The following is a 20,255-nucleotide window of genomic DNA, read 5'->3' as shown; positions in this document are numbered from 1 at the left end:
TAAATACAGTTTAAATACCAGCTTGTCTCATGCTTTTGCATCAGTTGGGGAAAAAAATGTTGCCATGTAAATCGTCCTTGGCTGTTTTACAAAATGCGGAGTTTCCATGACTGTACAAAGCACGTATTAAGAGGCACGTGCTGTTCAAATTGTTATTGGGTTTCTGTTGCTAAGCAATAAGCCTTAACATTCACAACACATTGTTTACATTTTACACGTTTGGCACCACAATGCGGGGGGTCTAACAATGGTGGGTTAAGCACATTATAAACAGCCCTTCAGAATTCATGTAGCCAAGATTCATTTATGTAGACCTGAAAATGTTAGATACTACAAACAAGGCGATGGCATTGATGGTTTATTGTTTTTGAGATTAAAACATAAAATCAATACTTATACCCTGCCACAATGAATTCATTTCCTATGAATTACTTTGTATGGTTATACATTCAGGTATTTCACAAGGACAGGATAGGTAGTGCCTATGTGCTTCTGGTTGTAGTGGTGACAGACTATCTCCACCTCGTAGACGTTGAAGGACACTTTCACCCGCTCGTTCGGGGACGTGAGAAAACACAGTGTGTACAGGGAAAACTCAAACTCCGGGCTCACACCAACAAAGATGCTTCCTTTGGGTTTAATGCCATTCTTCCAACTGAACTGGAGAGCCAACATGTGTTTGTTCTCATCAGGCTGGGAATGAGACAGAAGGTAAAATATGTAAATTAGAAGAAAAAGAAATGATGAATATGCATTAATAAAAGATTCATGTGATTAGACAGACAGATAGATAGAGTAATTGATTCATTGGTTGATTAGTTTTCTGATTTCAGCTAGTTAGTATATCAAGCCTTAATGAAGAAGTAGTTTGAACTTGTATAATAAATTCATTTAAAAGGTACTTTTTAAAAGCAGGTACTTTCTGAGGGGGAAATTTTTACCCAAAACTTCATTTAGACCATGGTTCCTACGGTCAATACTAGGAACTAGGGACTTTGGGGTGGTACTTGGTGGAAACACGGCTTAAGTTCCACAAAACTAAGTGCCCCTCATTCTACAACCCATCCACTTTAGGGTAACCATTATATTTTTACTTGTCAATCAGAAGATTCAACTATATTCATGGCGGGGACATGTCAATAATACCAAACCTCACTGGTGCTTGCGTGATGACACCATGGCGTTAAGCATGTGTAAGCTGGGCAAGGTTTAAGCTTTTTCGTTCTTCATTTAACGGTAAAACGTAGTTCGAAATACGTGACCAGGGATATACCAACATGTTCTCCAACCAATACGACCATATAGGTCGTTTGTCACTTCCCTGAAATACGACTCATAGGAGCGTTTACTAAAGTGGCGCCACTATCGACAACAGGACACTTTCATTTTAATTCACGAAATACGACCCATAGGAGCGTTTGCTATAGTTGCGCCCCTATCGACAACAGGACACTTTCATTTTAATGCATTGTTCCCTTTTATCTGCGTCATATTTCAGGTTTTGCGTAGCTCAATTGGCAGAGCATTGCAATAACAATATGCAATCATGTGATCATGCGATCGTGGGTTCGATCCCAGGGAACACATGTGCTCATAAAGTGTAAATGCCTAAATGCACTATAAATCACTAAGGTTAGGTTTAGGGGTGGGGTGGGTGTAGTCATTAATAAAAATTAGTTTTGGTAAATGGAAATAGGAGAAATGGTGTAAAAAGTCCACACACTGCATTTAAATGAACATGCATTTTGATTGATAATGACAGTCATACGTCATTGCATGACGACAGACGTAACACGACACTGTCATTATTTTTACGCCCACTAGAGGGCGTATGACTTCAAAACGTAAATATACGTCGTAATATGGTGCTTAAAAAACGACCTATAGGGTTGTTTTTTTTGGAGGACAGTCTAGGATATACTGTTAGTGAACATCCGATGCTGCTCACTCTGCTGAGAGCGGCGTTTAGTTAATATGTAAATATGTGCTGCGCGCTTTCCTCTCAATAACAAAATAAACACACAACAAAATTGAGAAAACAACAAGCATTTTTTAAATAAAGCATAAGAAAAGCATCTGATCATAGCACATAATATGTTTGCATGAGCTCTGCAATTCAGCACGTTTATTTATATAGGCTAGGGCTTTATACAATAGATTGCTTAAAATCAAGCAGCTTTACCGTATTAAACATGAAAAACAGTGTCAGTGTCCTGTTTCATCAGAAGTACATCATCTACTATAAAGCGGCTCTCCAGTGTGTTCATGTTTTCACTCACAGACGTCTGACCTTGACGGACTGAACAGGAGAAATGAGCTGGAAAAAATTTCACGTAAAAGAAGGCGGACCCTCCATGCACACCTCCTATTACGTAATCGGCATGGACCAATGGTAGTACAAAGGTGTTTACCAGCCCTGGCGAACTTTTCCGGAAAGTTCGCTTTGGCAAGCTGTTTCGAACTCCCAAAGCGAACTTTGTTTTGACCTGATTTTGTTTGAAATGATGTCACATCAGTTCGTTCTTTGATTTCACTTGAAGTATATCGGGCTCTTTAGCCTTACACTGTTCACATACTTAAGATTAGTGTGGGATTTTCTCACTCAAACCACTGCCTGCTGCTGTTTCTAATTGCTTTTAGAGATAAAAACTGCTCATAACTGCTGGTCTAGGATCCGTTTTCTCCTTAATAATAGCATATTGGTGAAACAGATTTGGCAAGCGATCCAGTGCATATCTATGTTTGAGCTCTAAAGAGCATCAAAAGTTTCTACTGACAATGTGTTTTTGCAGCCTTGAGCAGTGTATCCAATCACAGACATACCTGTTGATCTCTTGAATGCAATGGCCAATCAGAGGTGTTTAAGTTAGAGTCCGCTCTAAACGCATGTGTTTTTGTTCAGTGCTGAGTTCTGCACGCTTGCAAATCCTCTCATTGTAACAAACAAAGAGAAGATATTATGTAAATAGGAGATTCATTTTGCAGTTGGCTTCAGTGATTATAACAGAACTTTGTGAGATTGCGATTAACTAAGTAACAGCTTTTTAGTGATTATAAAGCGATTATTTAGTGCACTCTTTGCACGCTTTCTGCCATACCAAATCCCACATACAGTATGCTTGCTTTTCTGTTAAAATTAACAGTGGTTTGTGAACGTAACGCTTAAAAGGGGAAGCAAATCTCCATAGCCTTACCCTGGAGTTGGTTCACCCTCTGCCTATATGTGACACCAATGAGGTTTGATGTTTTTGCCCTGTCCCAAATGGCATCCTAAGCCCTCAAAGTCTCCTCCGAGTCCAGACTTTTATAATTTAAGGCCGCTTTGATCAGGAGTTCTCAACTCTGGCCCTCGAGGTTCACTTTCCTGCAGAGTTTAGCTTCAACCCTGATCAAACTCACCTGCCTATATCTTTCTAATCATGAAGATCTTGATTATCTTGTTCAGATATGGTAATTAAGGTTGGAGCAAAACTCTGCAGGAAGGTGGATCTCGAGGACCAGATTTGAGAACTTTTGGAAACTATTGATTATTACTCTATGAAGGTTATTGTATCTTCTTTTTTGTTATGCAAAAGAAAATCATATGACTTTGGAACGACATGGAGGTGAGTAAATAATGGCAGAAGTTTCTTTACTTTGGGATTTCCTTTAAAACTAAGTTATTACAACAGAATTTATTTATAACACAATTATAAACACCTTATCAATTTACTTTATCTGTTATTACTAGACCATAATAAACTAAATGAATCTGAAAAGTGGTATTTGTACATTCTGGTGATATCACAAACATACCTGTGGTGAGTTGGCATTCACACTATATCCTTTGTAGTCAATGTGTCCTAGTTTCTCTTGTAAGTACAACTGAATCCAGTTATGAAAACCAATGACAGTATGGCCTCCTCTCGTCTCTCCTACAAAGACATGTTCAAAACCAGAAGAGTCCGGTCTTGTGTGGAGAGAGAAACAATCAAAACATAACCTTTAAAAATGACATTAAGTTACATAAATGAATATCAGCCTGTGATATAAACAATTTTACTCAATATTATTATCGAGCTGGGGACGTTCTTCTTTTAGCATACATATTTGTGACCCTGGACCACAAAACCAGTCATAAATCGCCCAGGTATATTTGTATCAATAGCCAACAATACATTGTATGGGTCAAAATGATCAATTTTTCTTTTATGCCAAAAATCATTATAGTAAAGATCATGTTCCATAAAGATATTTTGTAAATTTCCTACCGTAAATATATCAAAAATTTATTTTTGTGAGTAGATATGCATTGCTAAGGACTTCATTTGGACAACTTTAAAGGTGATTTTCTCAATATTTCGATTTGTTTTTTGTTTTTTTTGCACCCTCAGATTCCAGATTTTCAAATAGTTTTCAAATCTCGGCTATATTGTCCTATCCTAACAAACCATACATCAATCGAAAGCTTATTTATTCAGCTTTCAGATGATGTATAAATTGTCTAGGGTCACATTTTAGAGAATATTTTGGAAGTTATCTGTCTGTGTGAGCAGATACCGGATTCATTAAACATTCTTAAGAATAAAACTCATCTTAAAGTTGTGATGTATCAGAAATAGCAACAGATCTTTTCTTCCTCACTGTGAGTGAAACAGATTATTGAAGAAGAAAAAAATGTAGAGCCGGGACTTGGTTCTTGGGTTATTTTAGGTTATTGTTGTGTTCTTTTTGCATGGTTTTCAACTTTCATCAACTTTCACTTGCATTATATGGACTCAAAGGTTATTTTTCTACAAATCTTAATTTGTGTTCTACCCAAGAAAGAAAGTCACATAGATCTGGGACGACATGAGGGTTAATTCATGATGTGAGAATTTTATTGTATGGAGTATCCCTTTAAGACAAAATGTAAAGGGATAGTTCACCCAAATATTCTGTCATCATTTTCTCACCCTCAAGTTGTTCCAAACTTGTATGTATTTCCTTCTGCTGAAAGGAATAATCTTAAATAATGTCTTAAATAAAGTTAGGATAACCTCCAAGTTGTTTGTGAACAATCCCTTTAACAAATTTAACTTTCTTAAGAATATTTCTGTGAATCTGGCCCCAGATAACCTCCGGCAAGCTGTTTTGAATCCTCTATACTTACTTACTGGATCCTCTCCTGGCGTACAGCTCAAACCAAATGTGATAGAGCTGCTTTTTGAAGCCTGTGGGGTCCTCTGGAGAGAGATGCTTCTCCACGAGATATTTGTGGGCAATCTAATGTTAGCAAATATACAATTGTTGCAAATTACTATTCAGTACACTATCTTACAGAAGTTATAAGGTGTAATCAACTTATTTCTCATTTTAGGTACATGGCACTTACAAGAAATAAATAATCTCAAACTGTTTCTGTTATTTTAAAAAACAGAATACAGCTGAATTATTCCAGAGTAATGAATAACTTCCATGACCTATTTATTACCTTCATAGTGGGGGTCTTCATGATTGAATCCAGGAACTTGTGATTCTCCAGTTCTTCCTCTGGTGTGACAATCTCAGGTTCACCTGTATCACTTTCATAGTTGTCCAGAAGTGAGATGAAAGCTAAAAAGACACAATTTCATTACAAAGAGAAGATATTTCAGCTTCATCTCTTAATTAGTACCCAAACTTGTTTATTATTTCCAATCTAAGTAGAATGTTGTTATTTCATTGATCACTGCAGATTTTGAACTGTTTTAATTCAATAATTCGCTTTTTCTGTTTGTCAAGTTTGCTTTAGCTTTTATAAAAACAAATAACCCATCAAACATGATGATAGAGTCTTACATTTCTTTTGTTACTGATTCTCAAAGGTACACTACGGAATTCTGGTAGAATTGACGTACAGTGGGAGGTTATTATTTTTATTTATGTTTTCTTCTGTGTGGAGAAATCTGATGGTTTGAGATACTGGCCACGCTGACCCTCACGTATGTGTAAAAAGTGAAGTATACCTTGGGCTTCAGGGTACGTTTACATGTTTTTCGCATATATGTGACAACATTGTCAAAATGATCCCCGCTCACACGGACCCGCGAAAACAATGTCAAAAATGATGTTGCCGATGTCACTTTGTTAAGAAATACCAAATGCCTATAGACTGAACATGTAATATGCACGCCGTCATCGATTTCACAAATTCATGTTTTTGTAGTTTACACAGAGACAATAATGGTATTAATTTCAATAGTATGCATTTTCAGGCCCCCAAAACGCTGTTGTCATGTAAATTAACAGCCAAAACGCATAAAAAGTTTTAACCCATGAACCAGTATCTGCATTAGGGCTGGGCTGTATTAGTGCTGTTTCCACCTGGTATTAAGATGCGTTTTGGACGATCGGATCACAAGTAGACGATGGAGACACATTCCTGTGTTTTAATCTGCCTCTTTTGTCCACTTTCAACCACATCTGTCCTGATTTCTTCAAAGGGGAGGGTCTATGGGCAGGTAAATGTATGGCTTTTTTCAGATCTTTCGATCTAATGGACAAAATAAGACACAATATACATATGAATACACACAGAAACGACGGAAAAACACACGGAGAGCATCAGCTTTTGTTTTTGCTCTGACAGTCGCAAGACCACACCAAACCCTGAGAGTGTGTGTAGGAATGGTGAGCGAACATTGTGCTTGGTACATTTTTCATCTTCAAACCAAACTTGGGTCTTCAGCAACAAAGTTTAAATCCCGTCTCGCTTCCTATAATGTTTACGTATTAGGTCGGTAGGTGGAGAGTAGGTGGCTGACCGAATGTGTTTTCAACTACCTCTGGAAGTGGTTGAAAGTGGACAAGCTCAAAATGTTTTACACCTGTATGTATTTAGCGTCCTCCACTTGTGATCCGATCAACCAAGACACATCTTAATACCAGCTATAAACAGCTAAAAATTTACAAAATTCGTCAACAAATCTTACTAATTAAATAATGTCAACTAAATAAATGTATTGATATTTATGTATATTAATGCAAGCTGGATAAACTAGGCAGGGCTCAACGCTAAGGATTTTTTCTACTGGCTCGGTTGGGCCAGTGGTTCAAAGTTTTACTTGCCCCACAACAAAAAAAATTAATAAAAGTAAAAGACAAGAAAATGGGCCTATAAAATAAGCATAGTTATTGTTTCCGTTGTCTTTGTTACATTTAACCTAAATAAATAGGGTTATGACACCAAAAGCTACTAGATTAACTTATATTTTAAATATTGTTAGACAAATAAACAGTAGGCTAAGTAATAAAAGAGTAACAAATGATCACATTACAAGTAATAGCACAAATAAATACAACAGAACAAACATATAAATGAAATAAATGATGCTTTTCAAGTTTTTCATGTAGCCTAGGTTTAAACAGGAGATTTTCAGGTACAGAAATTGTAATCCAATGTATAACTATATAACTATAGATATATAATATAACTATATAACTATAGATTAAACTTTATTAATCAGTCGAGAGCAGTTACAGATGCATAAATAATGTTTTAATGTTGAAAATATAAAACCGTAAATACTGTTATTTGAAATTATTTAAAAAAGTTAAGACACTTCAAATGTGAAATTAAACCCGCCAGTAGGTGGCAGAGAATCACTGTTAATGAGCGAATCATTGAGATTCAACCGATTCATTCAAACGGCTGATTCACTCAGGAAGTGTTGCTCAGAGACGCAAAACAATTCTGTGGACTTTGGAACTATTTTCGTTGGTGAAATAGAGCGAAACATGTAAGTCTCTTGATATTAAGTTCTTGTTCATTAAACTGTACGCCGAATAAAATCAATATCACTTTTGTAATCATGATAATATTTGGAGAAAAACGGCGCTCTTTGTGTAATCTTCATGCTTCTTCATGCTTTATTTTTCGCTTTTGCCTGCCAGACGGATATGTCCTCTTCATGTTTAATAAATGGAATTAGGCATTTTAATGTAAGTAAGCGCTGCGCCAAAAAGCGACGGCAAAAGCATAAACAGCGTAACGAGAGAGGGGTCCCCAAGGGGGATGCAGATTTCTGTTTGTTTAAATGATCAGCCCTCGGGGGCCCCCTCAAAATGCGTGGCCCCAGGCAATTGCCTGCCTTGCCTGCCCTATTGCTACGCCTCTGCTGTCTGTAGCTTTTTAGTAATCCTGAAGACCTTGATTAGCTTATTGTAGTGAGTAGGGTATAGGGATGCATTTCCGATTGGAATTTGCCCAGGATCTCGAGGGCCAGAGTTGCCCACCCCTGCTCTATATGGTTTTTACCTGATCTCAAATCAGTTTTAAAATGCATTTTTAATTACACATTTGTATAATAAAAAAGGGAAGGGTAGTAATTAATTGTCCTTAATTGACCTGATTAGCCAGACCCTCCATAAAACACACAAAACAAGCCAATAACAAATGAATAAGACATATTATACAGACACTTAATGTTTAATGGCCAGCAGGTGCCATCAGAGTGCTTCGAAACAGTGAATCGTTTTGCAAAGCAATTGGTTCAGTTGAATCAAGCTTTTCAAAAAGCTCAGTTTCTACCATAACTACCATCTTCTTTCATGTTAGTTTTCACTCCAGAGAGTGGCTCTTCAATGGCACTTCTCACCCTGTACACGCTCACATCTATTCACCAGAGGTCACTATCTCAAGCTCTCCTTAAAAATTAATAGGATGAGTTTGTTTTGTCACCAAAACTTGCTGCATATTTGTGGATGGCGCAAGAACATGATTTTAAATCCACAATTCCTATGTACAGGTTTTGTTTTCTTAAAAGTTTAAAGGTAAAGTCTTCCACAGTGTATCTTTTGTCATGGACATTTTCAAAACTAAAACATACTTAATACAAAACTAATCTGACTTCTCCTCAACAGACAATTCAGACAACCTCTGGTTGTCAATATAATATAACACTATAATATTTTGGGGAAATTCCCTTCCAAAATACATACAATACAATCAAACACTTTGAGGCAATACCCCTTCCGAAGTATGGTGACGCCATCCCATCAAGAAGCTACTATCACTACTAAGCACTAAGTCTTTAGCATCTATACACTTTCACAGCCCTGACACGGGATCATTAACACTAACTGTTGAGTATTACAGCCTCACCCCGAGTGCGGGTCTAAAGTCTTCCAACACTATCACTGTCCCTGCTGTGGTCCTCTTAGAATCTTTAGTACTTCTATTCCTCAGCTATGCAGCATATACCAGACACAACTCCCAAGTTGCTCTTTGCAGAAATAAAGGTTTATTCACGGCTGGGAGCTCACTGGTCAGAACAATCAAGAGAGACTCTCTGAACAGAAAGATACATGTACATTTATACCTGGTGATCGGTTTGTAATGATCTAAGCTAATGAGTTCTACTGTTTTACGCACTTTTTGGGTAAATCTAGATTCTCTGATCATGTGATGTATATAGATATATATCTGATCATCCGTAATTTGCACATTCCATGTTGAAATACTCTTTTGACCCCTTCTGAGGCCACATAAAACATTTCCATCACACGTCAAATAAACAAAATCATACATATTAGATGATTTCCTACCCAAGAAAGTCTCCTTTTTGAAAATGTTTTCATCAACAAAAGTGAACAAAGGCATCCCTGCTCCATCACTGCAATCGTCACAACCTGCCAGATCACCCGCTTTGCCCTGTGAGATATAGCAAAGTTTGAGGAACTTCCAAAAGCATTTTCACTTTTTTTTTTTTTACATGCATGGCTGGCATAACTTTAGACAGGGCATTAATCACTGGGTAAACTTAAATTACTATTATTATTATCATTAGGTAATAGCTGGTTAGTGTGTAAACTCTGATTAAATCATATAACAAACACTATATCATTAACAATCCTAAGCATTCAAGTTTACGTTTTGCAGTCGTGCCCAAAAGTGTCACTGTGAATGGTTTTCTAAACACAGCACTAAATACAATGCTCATCTCAGTTTGTATGTGTTAAATAGGAGCATAGGCTCTCTCTGACCTTATGACCTTAAGTCAACAAACATAAAATAGAAAATGCATGTCACTTATTAGTGTCAATTGTAAAGGATGCAATGGAAAGCAGATGTCAAATATTACCCATATAGATTTTTTCTTATTTCTAGTGAACTTGTAAACTTCACACAGGAAAGATTTCAGAATTACCTGTAGAGATATGCGATAATCTATCCCAGGTCTCAGCCGATTGATGTCATTGTCCCAGAGCTCCTGGACCATAGCTGAAAGTTCTCGATCACCTTCAATCATTTTTTTCTTCTTTTTAAAATTCCTAAGCATTCACTATAGACGTTAAAATATGCTTCATGTGAAATTAATAGCTTTACTCAAAATACAGTGACTTAAAATTTCATTTAAAAAGCCGATTTTGATATGAAAATCACCTTAAAATTTGGAAAGTGAACAATTATTTAAGTGACTAACATTAATTTAATAAAACATTTGTTGTAGTCGCATTAATTTCTCAGAGTGCAATTATTAAAAACATTTCTAAACACCATATTCACCTGAAAACAATTCAATATATAAAAATATATGTATCCACTGACCTGGTTCCTTCACCGATGTGGGTTAGTGGTAGATATGGATTGTCTTCTGAATAACAGTGAGGGCAGGTATGCCACAACAGCTTAGATCAGTGGTGTTACTGCACATGGACTGGTTGGGTAAGATGCAGCAACCTTCCCACACCGTGACAGAGGGCCTATTCTAAAGGGTTAGCCAGTGTCAGCAACTCTAGCCAAAGGGATTAGAGCAGGTTGTGGTGCTATGAATGTGCCTCTACAGTGAGGGCAAGTGCTTTGTATTTGTTTTCGTGAGGTATTGTCTCTTTACCTGACACTGTGTACCTTCTTCTAAAGCCTGACCCAACCCCCAAAACACTCAGACTGGGCAGATATTTACTTACCTTGATTTCATATGAAAGCAATACAATTTCCAATGTAACTCTCCATTATATATGCTACATATGTTACGTTTTATTTTTACTACATACCACCTGAGGGTGCTACGGAGCCACTAGGGAGTATAAAAGCCAGCAAGGAAGTTCATCTGAACAGACTAGAAGCTGTGTACGAAATCGCCCCAATACACTTAAATAGGGCACTATTTGAAGGGACAGACACTTTTAGTGTTGTTGTCACGTTCCCAATCATTCCCAGACTACATTTCATAATTTACATTTCTACATTTATTTAAGCCATTCACTTCCTCACACTCATTGCGAGGTCTTGTTAACTCTTGTTACATTTCTGAGCGTTATTTATCTTGTCTGTCTGCCTGCCCGTTACTGATCCTGTCTGTTCTTCGTTTACAATTCTCTGCTGCCTGCCCTTGGACTGTGTATTGTTTATTGGACTTACGATTGTTATCTGCCAGCCCTGACCCATTACCTGTACCTCGACTACGATTCTGCCTACTCTCTGCCATACCTGTTTGCTGTTGTTCTACCACTGCCTGTTTGACTACAAACTCTGTTTTAATAAAAGCTTGCAGATGGATCCTACCCTGAGTCCCGCCTCGTTACAGTTTCCAAAACCATAGTGGACGTTATCGAGTGCACTCATTCAATACCAAAATGCACTGCAATAAGGAGTGTACAAATTATGCACACTCAAAAGCTAGAGAATACCCATAACGCACTGTGAGGGTCGTGCCGAATGAATTGCGCCCCCAGCTGAATCATCCATTCATCCATTTTCCAAACATTTTCACATTGTTGGTCCAATGTGGGTGCAGCGTAATATCATACAGGTGTAAATTCCTTTTTAATTGATTGTTAAGTTATATAATTAAAGTTTATACATGCTAGTTTCCATGATAGAGTTCAAGATAATATTTTCATTACTACTGGAGTTTGCTAAGTTTCAAATGATTATTAAACAGCAAGCACAAACTTTGCAAAAGTGGCAGCCCTTCCGGCGCACTCAGTGTCTGAACTCACTCACTTGTTTTCATTCACTCCTTCAAGTGGACTATATTAGTGGAGTAATGTAGGGAATAGTGAATGAGGGAATAGGGGGTACAGCTTAGTTTCCTCTCTCATGCTGTATGTATCTTGCTGCCAGGCACATATTCCGCTTGGCGATCAAAGCTGATCGAATTATATGATTAAAACAACTCGAGGTCAGAAACGCAGAGAACTAACAATAATGGGGAAATCAAATAAAATGAAGAAAGAAGTGGTGGGTAAGAACGGCTGTGTTGTGAATGGACCAGAATGGGGATGAAAGCATGGAAATAAGCCAAGGAAGTGGGAGAATGAAGGAGAAAAGAGTAAATAATTTAGCAGGAACCAGTGCAAAGAAGTAGTTGGAGTAGTTGAAGTTATTGAGGAGGAATAGAAGAGAGAGATAAAGCAGGTTCGGAATTAAAGATCATATTGAAATTTGGCAAGGAGAAGGGAAATTCGTCAGTGAGTCCAGTGAAACTGTTTTGCGAAATCACATTGGAGATGTACATATGGCAACGGATTTGAGCGATGGAAATTTACTGATTGTAGAAATGAAGAACAGAGAGAAAGGGCACGCAGGATAAAAGAAGTAGGGTGATTTAAAGTACATGCCATATTGAAAGAAGAAACAAATGGAGTAAGGATTGATTTTGGGAGTACCAAATGGAGGAAATTAAATCAAACCTAAAAGGAGGAATTCTAAAAGGTGTTCAGCAGAGACCGATATCTCGAGATGGAGTGAGGAAAGATAGTGAATATGTTGTGCTTGATCTTGAGGAGGAAATGCTCCACAAAAAATGACTCTAAGCTTTTACCAAGTTATAATGTAAGAAAGTATATACCAAAGGCAACAAGGTGTTACAAATGCCAAAGATTTGGACATACAGCCAAGATTTGTAAAGGCAGAAGGAGATGTGGCAGATGTGGAGAAGATCATAAATATAGGCAAAGAACCACCGAAATGTTGTAATTGTGGGGGAAATCACAGTGTGGCTTAAGGGGGATGTGAAGTGATGAAAATGGAAATACAACAGATAAGAACTCACAATAAGATTACATTCGCAGAAGATGCTGAATCAGAGAGGAGGAAGAAATGAGAAACAGAGTACCCACAAAAGAAACAGAAAAGGAAAATAAGGAAAAAAGTAATAGTTGACTTAAAGCGATCTGGTTATTATATTCGTGTCACGTAACTGCTCTGCAAATGTGTCTGTTTACAATGTGATTTCCCTTTTGATATGATTCACTCGCATTGCATCAGTAACTGATGTGTATGGGGAAAACTTTTCTCTGAATATTGAAGCCAACTGCCTATTTAAGTTGCGCTGAATGCCATTTTCATCAGAATTTTTCTCCTTCAAGTATGAAGATCATCTCCTCGCTGACTCCTAAGAAGAAGAAGATAGAGGCCTTACTGCTCGCAGTTGAATCAAGCCTCAAGCAGTGGATTAACGGCGCTTCAGCAACTGCAGCTGATTCGGCGCTTCTCCCCTGCGGCTATCCGGTGACTCTTCAAAGAGCAAGTTTCACTCATTAAAAGAGCAAAGTTAAGCGACATTCGTGACACGCCACTATAGTGGATCTTTGAGATGTCTGAACTGTGCCCTAAAACGGCTGGTTAAAATGCTAACTTTGAAACAAATCCTAGCAGATTTGCCCAGGGCATTGTTTTTTATCATTGGATCTGAAGGACGCATACTTTCATATCTAAATAGCCCCTCATCACAGACCGTTCTTGAGATTCGCGTTCGAAGGGGAGGCTTACCAACCGAAGTTACACTTGGCAGCCTCTTCCAATCCGGCAAAGAGCATGTTGTTGGCCTGCTCTAGCTCTGAGGAGATGTCTAGACATGACGAGAGTTGAGACGGATGTTTTAAGTGAGCCCGTTTCCTCCTTTCCCCTATGTAACGAGGAGCTGGTGGACGTGATGACCCACGCCACGGCCAGAATTAATTTAGAAGATTAAATAAGCAATTTTGGAGGGTTATTATAAACACTCTCCTTCCAATAGGCTCAATGCTCAATAGGCTCATATCTCTAAGTTATTTTTAGCATACTATGTGCTGCTCTCAGAGCTGGAGTAATCATTTCACTGATCATTTAATAGGTTCATTTCACTGTGTTATTTTACTGTACTATACGCTGCTCTCAGGGCAGGAGTACTCAATAGGTTCATATCACTGTTACTTTTAGTGTTCTGCACACTGCTCTCAGAGCAAGGGTACTCAATAGGTTAATACAGCTGTTATTTTTAGTGTACTATGTGCTGCTCTCAGGGCAGAAGTACCCCACACAGCAAAAGGACTCCGTGGCGGATCGGCCACGGAGGTATCATGGCTTCCGGAACGTATCCGCGAACGGACCCGTATCGGTGTCCACTTGCGCGCAGTGACGGATCTGCAACAAAGGTGGATCGCGGACCCGCCGTGGCTCCATGCTGCATCCGCTCCGCATCCGCGATTAAAGGTCCCGTTCTTCGTGATCCCATGTTTCAAACTTTAGTTAGTGTGTAATGTTGTTGTTAGAGTATAAATAAAATCTGTAAAATTTTAAAGCTCAAAGTTCAATGCCAAGCGAGATATTTTATTTAACAGAAGTCGCCTACATCGAACGGCCAGTTTGGACTACATCCCTCTACTTCCTTCTTTAATGACGTCACTAAAACAGTTTTTTGACTAACCTCCGCCCACAGGAATACACAAGAGTTGCGTTTGTAGAGTGTGTTTGTCACCATGTCGTCGAAACGCTGTTATTTTCATCCCGCAGTCCAATCACCGGGTCTGATTCCGGCTCAAATTGATAGGGTAAAATTAAAGACATGTTTACAATAACACTGAGCGCCTGCATCTCCACGTTATGGTAAGAGGCGTGACCTTTCCGGGCAAGATGCGCTAAGCTGCTGTCGAATCACAACACAGGAACCGCTGGCACAATCAGAACTCGTTATGTATTTCTGAAGGAGGGACTTCATAGAACAAGGAAGTCATCAGCCCGTTTTTATGACAGTGGAAACAGCGGTATACAGATAAGTAAATTATGTGAAAAATACTGTGCTTTTTTAAACGCGAAACATGAACACATGTTATATTGCACACTATAAACACAATCAAAGCTTCAAAAAAAACACGAAAAACGGGACCTTTAAAACCTTACCTCCGCGGCGGGTCAGTTTGGGACCCGCAAATTGATACAACCATTAAAGTAAAGGCGTGTGCGCGTCCAAGGATCCGACATGGGCGCTCAGGATCCACTGATTGACAGTAGAATTTACGGCACCGCCCGGAGGCAGAGCTGATCCTCTGTGCAGCGCCAAAACGAATGTGACAGTCGCGGGTTTGGCGACTTGAATGCGGATCCGCCTAGGAGTCTCCAGCTGTGTGGGACTCAATAGTGGCTTAGAGTACAGGAAAGTATGCCTGTGTACTTATAGGAACTCAGATATAATAACTAGCCACCAGGGAGGTCACTGGAGAAGTAAATTTCCCCCTAGGGCCATTTTCTTGGTTGCATCCACACCGCCAGAAGGAACTCTGAAGTGATATAAGCCGTATTCAACTAAAAAGTGTGAAGAGCTTGATGATTGTCTGGATAGTTCACATGTATCCACCTACTTGAAGAACAAAACAAAACACATGAGAGGTGATGAAAACATGTTTATTTTGTACAATGGTTACAAGCTGTTTGATTTGGCTTGTTAAGGTATGTTATATATCTCTTATATGTCTTACTCTGTGACATTTCAAAATGTGAGATTTATTTGTTCTCTGTATATCTGAAATGAGGACATTTTTTTCTAAGGGGGGAAATGTGAGATTTATATTTGTATGATTTTTTTTTTTATGTTTATGTATATTGTGTAATTTGGTTATTGTTCATGGATGTACTTCTGAGTGATGTAACTGATGTTATTGATAAGGATGGGGAACTGGCACGCAAACGCATGCGTGGTTGTTGTACGTGTGGGAGAAGCATGTGCAAGAGAGAGAGTGTGTAAACAAGAGTGACACGTGTGAAGCAAGCTGTAATGCATGGTGTTCCTAACCACATAAGCTCTGGCAAATAAAAGACAGTAAAGCTTCATATCTCAGTGTATGCCTGCATTATTATCTTGAACCCATCTGCAAGAGACTGGAGCTTCCTCTGTTCCACAGCTCCTCTTACACCACGACATCCATGTCAATCTACAGTAAATAATAAACAGTACATTTCTTATGGCTAGGTGAAAATATTAGGAGCAAAGTGATTAGATTTCTGATATGAGTGTAGATGGCACACAAACAGCAAACCGATTCTGTAAAGGGTTGATAATAGTGTTCATATTTCTCAAGATATTCCTGACACCTAATTTTAATGAGTATAAACTAATCAAAAATTAAACATGCCCACGTGTAAGATTCAGAGCTATCTAGATGCATATATATCCACAAAATACAAAACCATACAGTGTGCTGGTTTGTTCAGCTGGAAGGTCAAAAATGCATAGGGATTGGAAATCAAACTGTATATATTACTGTATGTAACCAGAAATGTTTGTTTATCTGTTATTTTTGCTACCAAACAGTTGCTCATGTTCAGTTATTTGGAAGAAAAACTAAATTGTAATTTTTAATGCAGCAGTGAAAAACACAATTATCTAAACATCTGATTATACCCCAACACTTTGGCAATTCTGAGATTTTTGTCCACAGTGTTTTTAGTTGCATTAGTTTTGGTGTTTATATATATATTTATTTTTCTTCTTCTTTTTTTCCCCGTGATAATGCTTAAACGGTGCCCAACACCAAATTTATGTACTCAGAAGCATAGTTATCAATCTGGGGTGAGATTTCTGAAGTTAATGGTTTATTAAAATAGAAAGTGGGTTGTGCTTACATATTTTACATTTTATTAATGATATTGGAATTTATTTGTTTCCCATGTATGCATGTTAATGTTATAAAGATACTATTTAATACATGCATGCATGTCATTTGCTAACTGCAACAAATAACACACAGTAACGTATCAATCTACAGATTATCTACTAAATTCAGTGAAATAAGTTTTTTCTTTAACTGAAATGTCATCCTACGTTTAAGCCCAATTTATTAATTTACAACATAAATGAATACATGAAAAAAAAAAAAAAAATGCTTGTAGACATTTTGCAGTTTGTTTGACATTGTTTCTGGAAAACCTAAGACAGTGCTAGTAAAGGAAAACTTTGTTTTATACCATCTTAGTTCTATAGTTAATTTTGTTAACCAAAACAAAATAATAATAATAATAATAGTAACAGGGAAAGAATATGACTATAGTAGACTACAGTATACTCACCCCATAAACTGAAAGATGAGCTGGACTAACTTCTGGTTAATATTTATTCTGTGGGTATATACCACAGCTATCCACGGATGGATAGGAGGCTCATACTGATACCCAAAAGGATGCAAAAATTGAAAACAGTACTTTTACATATAACAATATCATTGTGCATTTATAAATGACAGACATCTAGAAGTGGCCATAAATGATAAATGTAGCTGTACTGTTCAAGTTAAGCTTTCCTGACCTTTTTTTTTTTTTTTTTTTTGCCTTTTATCAGTTGATGATAATAATAAAAGACTTTTGCTAATTTTGGCCTAAAAGGTGCATGCATTATACAGTATTCATTATTTACAACATTTGTACAGGTGACCAAACATTTTACCAGCCGTGACCACGCATGAAAAAAACTCTTTTCAAACACTTACATTTTTACATTTGATCTTTAGAATGCACAAATAATAAAATGCTATTGGACACATTTGTTAATACTTGATTGATTGCTTTTACCTCATATAGGCCTGACAGCCATGCATTTGGATAAAGTGTCTCAAAATCTCGTTAGTGCTTACTCTTAAGGGGCCTAAAAGAGCATGTAGGCATGCAGTACTCATATTTTCTGCTTTTTGCCCAACCAATTCTGGATGAAAAATCTTACAGATGCAGGTTTCCACTCTCTGCCCCTTCGGTTTCTTTTTTTTTTTCTTTTTTTCTTTTTTTTGCTACAACTTTTGCTTTATGCACAAGATATACTTTCTAGAAAAAAAGATGTAAACATAGACAAACCAACAATTCACATATTACATGAATGCACAAAAAATCGTAAACTGTAAAACAAACTAATAATAAATAAATAAATAAGTTTAAAAAAATTGCACATAACATAGACCGGAAAAACAACAACAACAACACAATGCAACTTAATGTTTTCAGTGGGTTCCCATTTCCAAGAAAGGGTCTTGCTGGAATCTGTAACATAAAATAAGGCCAGCCTTTATATAGGCCTATATATATGTATATATTTTAAAGATAGAGATAGGAAAACCAGTAAACTACATTGAATAGACCAAATGCAGTAGGAAAGAAAATGCGGGCATAAGAGTCTATCTTAGCAACACGGATGTGTAAACGGCCGTGCCGCCATGCTCCTGAGCGACAGTCCTCAAAGCAGCAGAAGAAGCTGGTGCAGTCCTTCCCATCCAGACATTCATAACCGTATTCCTCGTCCCGCTCCTGCATGTGGGTGGCGTTGTTCATCTGGATGGCGGTGGCTGAGCGCGGGCGGATGTCCACAGTGGGGGCCTGCTTTTAGAAGAAAACACATAATTAGCGAGGGTCACATCAAATACAAGGGACATCTCGACCAGCTGTTAGTGTCTGCGTTTAAAGGTCTGTGAATAAGTGCTTTGCCCCTAATTTTGTGGGTGGAATGTATTAATTGATTTGTGACTGCATTATTTGTCTGTAAAAGAGCTTTTTGTTTGTTTTTTACTTACTACTTGAATGAATACTCAATTAATATCATGGCTGTTCAGTGTACATTTATCTGTCTGTTAAATGTATTATATTGTTGTTCAAAGATTATATTACACTAGTACAGTGGTTCCCAATTTTTTTTTTTTAGAGTGGCGTATCCACTGTGGCATTTAACATCCTTTAGCTTATTCACACCTTTTCCATTAAGTGACAATATTTGCCCTTTAAATTATTCTTGAGGTGCATTTTTTTTTTTTACCTTTATAAATCTAACCCTATTAAATGCATGTAATGTTTTGTCAAATTCTGAAAATTCCATTAATTTAACTATTAATATAATAAATATATTAAAATAAATCAATAATTTAATCAAATTAAATTATATAAACAAAAGCCATTTTGCACTGCAGTGGTACAAGTCGAATCTACAGTAGATGTATTTACACACTGTTTAATGCTGCTCAGTGGCATAAATTCAATTACAATGGCATAAATAATATTGGGCCCTATTTTAAGGCGGGTTGTGCACCCGCCTATAGAAGCATATTACTAATGCACCTTTTAAATAATAAAAATAAAAAATAAATAAATAAAAATACTGCGCCATTGACTTTAGAGCAGGTTTTTATTGGTCAATGGCACAGTCGTTTTCAGTTGCCTCAAAATAGCAACACGCCAACAATGCACCTGAACACACCTCGTTTTCAGACCAGCACACCCATGGAACGAACAAATGGCCATGAGTGCATTTGCTATTTAAACAACATGGCGCTGGACGTGAAAATGATAACTGTTTCGGGCTGAAACTAGCAAAACACACTTGCATCACGCCTGGTGTCACTTAGTGCCAGGGGTATGATAAGGCCAATAGTTTTACAGCAAATACAAATGTTTAATAGAGAAATATGAAATTATGGTAAAAACAAAGTAATACTTTTAAATATTAAACTAAAACTGCTAATACGTGTCACTGGGCCCAATTTTAACGATCTAAGCGTATGGTCTGAAGCACATGGCGCAGATGAACTTGGTCCGAATCCACTTTTGCTAGCTTAATGACAGAAAAAATGTTTGGCGCGTCAGGTGCATGGTCTAAAAGGGCTGTACCTAGTCTCTTAATGAGTCATGGGTGTGTTTTGGGTGTAACATGCACTAGAACAGAGTCTCATCTCCCATTTCCTATAAAAGCCAGGTGCACTTGCACCACGGTGGATTTGCTATATTTACATGGCGGAAAACACACCGTTGTTCTTCATGCTAGTAAGCACTAAATCCTCACTTTTACAAAGGTACATTGTTGAGAACAGCACTAATGTAGCTAAGGCAGCAATACTCTGCACGCAATTTATCATATGCACGCTGCTTGTGTGGATACAGTCAGTTCCCTTTCAGTCGGTCACGTTCGACGTACGTCAGTAGTGACCGACGAATTGGGATATTGCTAGAGAGCCCTATCAGGTTCGAGTGAACTAAAACAAGCCAATGGAACTGGCGTGCGATATTTGCATAATGCGCACCGCCT

General features: G+C 37.7%; 2 protein-coding genes across 5 annotated transcripts in view; both read right to left on the bottom strand.

The window, feature by feature from the left end:
- Window positions 1-345: 345 nt before the first annotated feature.
- Window positions 346-10,266, bottom strand: endou2 (endonuclease, polyU-specific 2). The gene is made up of 6 exons (XM_048166890.1): window positions 10,149-10,266; window positions 9,547-9,652; window positions 5,453-5,574; window positions 5,132-5,244; window positions 3,796-3,949; window positions 346-693 (listed from the first exon to the last, which is right to left on the bottom strand). The coding sequence occupies exons 1-6, from the start codon at window positions 10,248-10,250 to the stop codon at window positions 442-444; spliced, it is 849 nt and encodes a 282-aa protein (XP_048022847.1). The 5' UTR covers window positions 10,251-10,266; the 3' UTR covers window positions 346-441.
- Window positions 10,267-15,593: 5,327 nt separating this feature from the next.
- Window positions 15,594-20,255, bottom strand: part of gabrg2 (gamma-aminobutyric acid type A receptor subunit gamma2) — a 96,129-nt gene continuing 91,467 nt past the window's right edge. For 2 of the 4 annotated variants that reach the window (XM_048166396.1, XM_048166399.1), the window contains one exon: window positions 15,594-18,559. In XM_048166396.1, the coding sequence (XP_048022353.1) occupies window positions 18,281-18,559 (279 nt within the window). In that variant the 3' untranslated portion in view covers window positions 15,594-18,280. Of the gene's footprint in view, window positions 18,563-20,255 lie in introns of all 4 variants that reach the window. The other 2 variants (XM_048166397.1, XM_048166395.1) reach the window with 1 other exon arrangement.

This window comes from Megalobrama amblycephala, linkage group LG18 (assembly GCF_018812025.1).
Source record: "Megalobrama amblycephala isolate DHTTF-2021 linkage group LG18, ASM1881202v1, whole genome shotgun sequence".
Lineage (NCBI taxonomy): Eukaryota > Metazoa > Chordata > Actinopteri > Cypriniformes > Xenocyprididae > Megalobrama > Megalobrama amblycephala.
Note: the sequence above shows the minus strand (reverse complement) of the source record. Positions and strands in the feature narration are given on the sequence as shown.